The sequence below is a fragment of the Lottia gigantea genome (assembly GCF_000327385.1).
Source record: "Lottia gigantea unplaced genomic scaffold LOTGIsca_80, whole genome shotgun sequence".
Classification (NCBI taxonomy): domain Eukaryota; kingdom Metazoa; phylum Mollusca; class Gastropoda; family Lottiidae; genus Lottia; species Lottia gigantea.
Window position 1 is genome coordinate 450,699 of NW_008710663.1, and position 9,342 is coordinate 460,040.

General features: G+C 34.7%; 2 protein-coding genes across 2 annotated transcripts; both read right to left on the minus strand.

The window, feature by feature from the left end:
• Positions 1–282, minus strand: LOTGIDRAFT_77715 (hypothetical protein; the record flags this gene model as incomplete). Its single annotated transcript, XM_009067157.1, has 1 exon — positions 1–282. A coding segment is annotated over one exon (282 nt), but the record flags the coding sequence as incomplete, so codon positions are not given.
• Positions 283–893: 611 nt separating this feature from the next.
• LOTGIDRAFT_132698 (hypothetical protein) lies at positions 894–5,032 on the minus strand (the record flags this gene model as incomplete). The annotated part of the gene is made up of 7 exons (XM_009067193.1): positions 894–1,071; positions 1,370–1,466; positions 1,983–2,094; positions 2,351–2,473; positions 2,933–3,108; positions 3,728–3,838; positions 4,882–5,032. 7 exons carry the CDS (start codon positions 5,030–5,032, stop codon positions 894–896), a joined length of 948 nt encoding a protein of 315 aa, XP_009065441.1.
• Between the last annotated feature and the right edge of the window lie 4,310 nt (positions 5,033–9,342).

Sequence of the window (9,342 nt, forward strand, 5' to 3'; positions counted from 1 at the left end):
AAGGACGGTTGATTCACGGTGAGTATTGAAGGATATTAAAATACCAAGGACAGTTGATTCACTTTGAGTATTGAAGGATATTACATTACCAAGAACAGTTGATTCACGGTGAGTATTGTTGAATATTACATTACCAAGAACAGTTGATTCACGGTGAGTATTGTTGGATATTACATTACCAAGAACAGTTGATTCACGGTGAGTATTGTTGAATATTACATTACCAAGAACAGTTGATTCACGGTGAGTATTGTTGAATATTACATTACCAAGAACAGTTGATTCACGGTGAGTATTGTTGGATATTAAAAAACAAAGTTCAGTTGATTCATGATCAGATATTGAAGGATAATAAAATACGAAGGACAGTTGATTCATGGTGTGTATTGAAGGATATTAAAATACCATTGTCAGTTGATTCATGGTGAGTTGACGAAATTTGACGGATGTTCAAGTCTCCGGACATTAGACCCTACTGTGAAGTGGCTATACTAAGAATACAAAAAACGAAACGAAAGTAGGGTGTAATTTCAATTAGACTTTTTATTCTTGGTAATAATTGTAGGAAATAAAAAACGAAGGACAGATCATTTATGGTGAATATTGTAGATTTTAAAATACCAAGGTCAGTTGATTCACTGTATTTTTTATAAGATTGTTAAGCACATCGAACGAATATTGAAAACGGGGAATATTGAAAGAAAATATTAGCTTCCGCATAATTCAATGACATTTCTAAAGTAACATCGTCTAAGTAGACATTCTGGAATTGATACTTATAAGTTGGTAAAATTGAATTTCTTTCTTCCTGGGAATATACACGATCCGTAAACTCTTACAACAGTGAACTTATTTCTTTCCTTTCACTCAGCAATCCTTTGGATGATAATATTTTACAGTTTTTCATCATAATTTGTTGGAAATAATACAGAATAGATTCCCTCTTCATAATTTTGGAGATTCAGATAGTCGCTTTGTTCTTCTAATAATCTTTCTAAACTGGTACAAATTTGATCAAACGTGGGTCTCTTATCTTTATCTATCTCCCAACATTGCATTATTAAATCTTTGCTGAAAAATTAAACCCAGAGAATTATATTAAATAAACGACCTCATTAGTCTCAATGAAAACTCTGGCCTCATTTTCCTCTTTCTAATGACTAGATAATTGTATTTGTATTAATCAAAAGGTTTCGTAGAATCTGGGTTGAGGTGAGTTAGGGTCAGTTGATTATATTATCATTATATTCCTTTGACAAATCTGCTAGTGTCATGACCATGATTCAAAATAATGTATGATGGTAATTCTAGGGCAGAACACTCATCCACAGTTCCCGATGGAGTCAATATAAAAAGGAAAAAAACCTACATAGTTTGGCTACAGAATTCTGGGCATTCTAGTTTATTACCACCAACAACTGTTGACATAACCTGCCTTGCTGATAATCCTGGATACGGACTAGCTCCTTTGAATAGATAGACATAAATAGGTATAATTAACGTGATAAATGTAAGGTGGAGTTGAAATCAGCGTTAGTCCAGTATGGACAAATAACCTTCAAGTGTGATCGAATCTTCTCGAATAGTCGTACAGAAATATACATAATTCAAAAAAAATAAAACCAGACTTGGACTATCTACAGAGACATTCATGGCTCGTTTTCTGGCTCTCTGTAAATCTGGCAATCCTTCAAGTCCACCCTAAGTGCCCAACCAAGTAAACAAAATCCTAAAAAACAGTTTCGACCCCATTGGATCATAGTCTTGGTAACTAGCTCTTGAAAGACCTCTCTAAAACTTTAAAAGTGACTCTCTGCGAAGGGGTCAAAGGGTAGAAATACCGAGTGTACGAAAGAGTTTAATAGTTTCAGCTGTAAAGTTTAATCTACAATATCTGTAGTAATAGATTCCAGATCAAGCAATGTATCGGTAGCGTCAGGCAAGCTTTGAAAAATTCTTAGTTGATAGAAACTAAGACGTACCTAAAGTTATGATCTCCCATAGTAACACACCATAAGACCAAATATCAGATTGGGTTGTGTATAAACCATCAGTTAATGATTCTGGAGCCATCCATCTTATAGGTAGGCCACCCTACGTTAAAGAAATATTTAATTGTACCCAGAAAAATACTCGATGCAAAAACGATTTGCGTACAGCTAATCGTGCTATCCTTGATAAAGGGATGACCTACCACCAGTCAACAAAATATTTAAACATTGTACATGTAGCTGACAATCGAGACGCTTCAATCAATACAATATATGCATGAAACTGTTATTTGCTAGCTAGAGTTTGTAAATGTAAACAGTTAACTCCATGTTAAAAGTGACTTTCACTCTGCCATTACCTTCGACGCTATCTCGTAGACATCACTTTCATATAAATCTCTAGCAAGTCCTAAATCAGCCACTTTACATATATGACTTTCACTTATTAAAATATTTCTAGCTGCAACATCACGATGTATGATCTGTAATTTAAAGTAAAACCACAATGTTTGGACAATGACTTGCTGATAATACAAATACTTGGATCTCCTCTATCTGTCTAATCACTCTGAAGTTAAATTCTTTTTTTGATTTTATGACAATCCAGTCTTATTTTAAAAATGCGATATCTATTTCATCACATATATAAGATTACTTAAGAAGAGTCCCTTCCTATCAAAAGTAAAATAGTATTGCACTATAATGTAATATTACGAAGATTTTAATAGCCATATCTTCGATGGTAAAGATGTCCGTTTTGAAGTAAAATAAAACAAAGATACCCAAACGAAACCCGAAATCCACAATAATAATTTGGCTAGGCAAACCTCGGATTTGCCATCTTGGAACCATCTAGGTAATCATTCTGCCACAACCTATACCAAATTCCATGGTACAAAATTACCAACCAGTAGTAAAAAAAAATAACTGTTTCAACATACGTTATGGTGACTCAGATGAGCTAATCCTTTGGCTATTTGATGCGCAAACGATGACAGTTCTGATGAATTAATTTCTTGTTCATTGGATTTCGATCCCGATCCTGGACGTCTGTCTCTTAAAAATTGTATTAAATTACCACCAGATATATATTCTAATATGATAAACGTTGGTTGATCTATAGATTGAGAAAAAAATGCTTTATTCAAATATTTTTTTATCATAATAAAACAAAACATCTGATTTGAACATTCAAAACATTAAATTGGCTCAGAGCGTTTTAAGGTTGTTATAAGAGTTGTATAAGCGCGTAATACACGTGCAATTGTCGCCACTATAAGGCGAGCTACGGCGTTAATTTTGGAAAAAAGGTTTGGCGATCTGATACACTGAAAAAAAACGCTGCAAAAACGTTAGAACGCAATATGCACAACTCGCAGTAGGATTTCGACTGTTTTGAATTTTTCTTCACAATTGACCACGACCTAGTACATTTCCAGTCGCCGTAAGATCGCATATGGTCGCAGTCCGGTGTGGCTGAGCTATAAGGTACGGTTACGATTGCGGAATGATTCGCCACCCATATTTTCTTTTGTGTTGATGATATCACACAGCACAGGAAAACGTCCCCCATGGCCTTCATGACAGCCTCCTATCTTACAACCGGTTAACAAGTAGAAACTTTTACAGGAAGTTTACGTATAGATTGAACATTCTGATTCCATAGCAAGCTGCACCCTGAAAAGCCTTCCATCAAGAAATTACAACGATTCACGCAAAATAACTTGTATATTTACCTAAACTTTTACAGTAGCCAAGGTATGAAACTACATTAGGATGTTTTGGAATTCGTTTAACCAATGATAATTCATGGCTAAATTCCTCTTTCTGTAAATCAGTTGCCGCTTCTACAAATAGAACATCGGTAATTTGATCAGTGGCGGAGCCAAAAGCTACCCACTCTGAACACCCCTCCCCCACCCCCTTCGCAGCCCCGAAAGCAACTTCTTCGGACAAAAATCTCATAAATAGGTTAGAAATTCAGGCAATCTCAGGTATTTCGCCCCCTCCCCCATCGGACGTAAACCTGGCCCCGCCACTTGATTTGATGACGAAATGAAATGATCATCTGTTCAATATAGGCTAATGAAAATGAGCGATGTGCACTGATGTGAATTTTGTCAGTACAGGGACATTGGCCTATTTTCTTTTTGAAATAACACGGTCCTTACGTCAATCCTCTTCTCAGTTATCGACAATTTAAATGTGTGAATGTAACAGTTTGATTGTAGGCCTACCCAGAAAATATTATACAATATAGTTTACTAATTAATCCAAGAAGAGTGTTAAGTTGCGAAAGCCAAATTTTGACTTTATGTTCTGCATATTTACAGTACATTCTATCCAATCGATGGTACGATTTTGTTGCTCCTCTTACTAGCCTATGACGAAGTAAAGTTAGAATATGGATATAGGCTTTGCATGATAATTTGGCGAGTCATGGCCACTTTCTATTGGAAGAGAAAAGCAACTTTAAGTCGAAGTGATTGTAAAGAGGTTTTCTATATTATCGGGGACACTGATAGTATCAATATGAAATTTTCAATCAGAAGTCTGTGGTTCCTGCAATTCAACTAAAACTGAGTGTTTGATGACGTCACTAATCGCGAAGGGCATTATATTGTGATGAAACATAGTTTGAGATTAGTGACGTCATCAAACACTTATTACTTGTGTAATTGCAGGAACCACAGACGTCAGAATGAAAATTGAAATGGTGAAAATTAAATCTAGTCCTATCAGTGTCCCCGATATACATCTAAAAATATCGAAAATCAATTTCTTTAACTCGGGTCATATGGCGAAATCCATGCAACACCAATAAAACTTTACTAAAAATCGCAATGTGTAAAAGTTCAAGAAAACTATATGCCTAAATGTGGTAGCATACCTTTACACATTTTCACAGCCACTGTCTCCCACGTACCATTACCACTGATATCTAAAGCCTCTGCTTTTACCACTTTACCAAAATTACCCTCTCCTAAAGTTTCCTGAATGCGTAGTCTTTGACGGGGAAATCCTTCCTGTTGACATGGCATTTTAGAATAGCGATCCTGAAGCATTTAAAATTTGTCTCCGGTTAGAGCGAACAGGGCCTTATTCTCCAAAACTTAACTACTATAAAATCAAGATTTTAAGAAATACAGTAATCTGATTGGAATCTGAAACTGAATTTAAAATCAATTTTAGTGATTGACAAATCAGATGTCTGGAACACTAAAATCATTTTTCAGAAGTTGACACCTTCTCATCCATTTAACATTGTTATGTTGATCAAAACTCCACCGTGTTTAGTTTACCCGATGCAAATTTATAAAACCTTGGTAAATTTTAACAGGTGAACACTTGGGGGAAAATGCACCATTACTGTTATGCTTAAGCGAGAGTTTAGGTCGCCTTGCAATTTAAAGAATCTCGTCGAGCCAGTTGCAATTGACATAAGCCTAGGAATCCCTTCCCACACCATAATACACGAGCCTGAATGATTTCAATAAATACTTACTACAGCTGACATGTTGAAAAATTCTTTTGATACCGTTCTTTTGACTTTTCTATCTTGAAATTTCTAAAAATGAATTTATCGAAGTGTAAAAGGACTTTACGTCAAAAATGTGATATTTCAACAATGGTTCAAATACCATAGGGGCTCCTAAGCAGGTCCCCGCCCGAGAAAAAATAACAAGATAGCTTGCCAAGCAAGGTAATATACGCCCACTGGCAGCTTTGATTTTAAATTAAAATATTTGGTAGTACAGCAACAATTACAAGTATGAAATATTCAACCTTCAGACAAAAGCTTTTTTTTGAGGCGATACTGAATTATACTACCAAGTTTCGTCAAAATCTTTAAAGAATTGGGCCATCCAAGAACAATATTTTTCTGATTCACCATAGAGTTCATCATTGGGTGATAACAAGTTTCGTCGAAATCGGTCAAGATTGTGCCCTGTAGAGTGTTTACGAGCAATAATTGTGGACGGACGGACCGATTGACGGACGGACCGATGGACCGACGGACCGACGGAAATGGTCGATGGCGATATACGCCCCCCCCCCCCCCCCCGTTTCATATAGAAATTAAAAATATATATATAAATGAATGAAATAAAATTAATTATAGACTAAAAATCCTTAAATCTTCCAAGAACTGGCATTAAATGGGCTTATAGAGAGGTCTCAGAATGCAGGAGAGCATTAAAAAAAACTCTCACTGATCTAGTTGAGCCACTGTATTTCAATTGAACCTAGAAAGATTGATTTAACCCTGTGTTAGTGCCAAGATTAGTTGTGAAAAATACATCAGCACATAAAACCGTTTACAGAAAGATAAAATACAGTATTACCTTCTTAATCCACTTGTACTTTCTTATAAAACAAATGAGCATCACAATAAGTATGGCTGATGGCACTAACCATGTTACATAACCAACAGTTACATCTGAAAAGGGGGTAGTATAGGGTCTAGAAAAAATCATCACCGAGGGGTCAATGTCCAAATCATTAACGAGATTTTTTTTAAAGTTTTTAATTGTATTTGGGACACTGATACCATTGGTTTACACCATTCAAATTTTCAATAAGACGTCTAAGATTCCTACAATTCCACTAAAACTCAGCTATTAATGACGTCACTGTCGCAATAGCTTCTAAATCTAAGCGTTTGAATTTAAAGAAATGAAAAACATGTATATTTTAATAGACAGACTAGGGAATTTTTAATTTTTTTATTATTGATGATTGGTAATATTAACAAATTGGTACTCACGATCTTCATTCGTCATGGGCACAACTGAAAACAGCACATCTTCGTAATCATATTTATTGGATACTTTAATCTTATATTGGCCAGAATAAGTTTCTAAATCTTTTCTTGTTAAGTTTGAAATTAGAAACCTAAATGTGTTCTGATCTATTGTTGCCAATTTAGAGGCTGACAGTATATCGTTAATATACATTTTGAAATCTAAGTTAGTCTGTGGTTTAGTGATGGCTCGAAAAGTTATATTTAAATCAGAACCAAGGTAGATAGAAACTTCCTTTTTAGGTTGATCTACTAATCGAATTCTGGCTGCAACAAAATAATTCAAAAAAGTGATATAAAATAGAACTTATTCTCTAATTTCAGTGTCATCTCTGGATTGTGAAATTTGTTATGAAATCATTTATTTTGTTCTAAAGGGTAGTCGGTTCGGCTACAACTGAGCTGAGTGGGTTCTGAAATCTTTCTACAAAAGGACGTTTGATGAAGTTCCTTTTACTAATTTCACCAGATAATCTATTTCTATCCTCGGCTGTTTGAACGCTCATGTAGCAACACTATTGTCATGTATACTGGAATACTGGAATTAGTCCTGTCAAAAAATTTATATTAGTACTTCTACTAGATTAGCTGGCCCGTGGATATTTTTTATTCGTTTATCTTTTTTATTATTATCATTTTTTTAAGCTCTTACATGCTCTCCTGCATTCTGACACCCCTATTTAAGTTATTTAATGCCGGTTATAAAAATGTTCAAAGATTTTCAGCCGCAGTTAATGATATGTATAAGTGGAGGTTGGAGCCCGTGGACAATCAGTATATATGTATTGTAGTTGAGCCACTGGTAAATTCTATCTGTGTTATTGGTCCAAAAAGAATGAATATGAAAGCATGTAGAGTATGAACTTACATATGGTTAAGCTGCATGACTGCAACAGTTTCTTTTTACCCATGTATTCAAACAGACATTGAACACAATGTCCTCGATCAGGATTGTCATGATCAAGCAGTAGATAATTTTTCTCCATTGTTTCCATTTTATCTTTATTCATAGCTGAAAACAAACTAGTTTTGTGAAATAACCAATAGTCTTCTAAATCAATCTAATTTTAATTATATTGTTTCTGAATATGCATGGATCACTGACGATCGATGGGATCTCTTATTGGCGGTAATGTGGACTCACAACACACTAAGGTCTCGTATGCCCGAATGTGCATATGAAAGATTCCCCGACAGTTGAAAAAAGTATCCTAATATCACTGCACTGGCAACATTTTCTCATTGCAAATGTTAAATACGGATTTAAAAGTTGAATTAAAACACCATTTTAAGTTTAAATCATGCCTAATTAAAAGTTTTACTATGTAATTATAGTTTGTATCAATTTTATGCATATCAAAATATATTTTACAGTCATGCTTCCGGAAACTTTGGAAGCCACGAATTTGCAACCAGTTGATGAATAAGATATCGAAATCTACTTACACTGGTGTAGTTTACCATTTATGTAATATGATAAGTTATATCCGATCACATCAGATGAACATTCATATCTGGATTTCACATCCTCCAAATATACTCCATCTTTCGGCGATATAGTGACATTCAACACAACTGTTTCTGAGATATAAAAAGTATATGTTCACATTGACAACATAATATCCACACCAACAGTACGTTTGTTACAAAATATATAAGTGTAACATAACTCTTTGACACAAAAGAAATAGAATAGGACAAATAATGGAAATTATAATTCTTATGTTCATGTCACAAACAACGTAGACACCATTCAAAAAACGATATGGATAATTCCGGTTTGTTTTTTTAAGGGTTGATGTTGCAACCGGCAGAGTCTGAGAGCAAGAAGTTTCAACAACTAATAGAAACTGTAATTATTCGACCTGAGCTAATCGACAACTGACAAATAAACCTTTCCTAAAATCTGAATCTGGTAAGTTCTCTGAGCGGATGGAAGGTGTGACGATCCAGCTGACTGCAGTAGCAGATAGTCTGTCAGCCTTCTGATTTGTTAGCTTTAGATTCAACCAGTTGCTTTGCATTGCCAGTAGTACTGTGTACAGCTCTTAAGTTAGATGTAAAACATACCTGTTACATTAAGGTTAATGTCGACGAAGGAACTGTTAGAACAGGCACAGCGGTATGTTCCTGTATTGGGCACACTCACATTATGTATGATCAATCTATTGTGATTGAAACCAGAAATATTGCGATGCGGAATATTGTTTGTCGTCGTATTATTACCAACTAATAACCATTCAACATCACAATCAGAACTGAAATAACCATAATTAAATCATTTTGAAACAAAATTCATCTGTATGCTTGCTGAAAATGGTTTAATGATAAAAGTTGACTTTTTGTTTTAATTTGAAATTGAACAAATTCTGTATTTTTATGTTAACCATATTGTTTGTAAATTTGGTTTACTTTTAAGTGACGTTGTGTGTAGGTTTATATAATATACTTCAATTAAATTAAAAGACATTAAATTGACCTAAAGGTGGGTCTCAGAATACAGGAGAGCAAATTCCCCACTCAACTTAAGCTCTAGAAGGGATACTG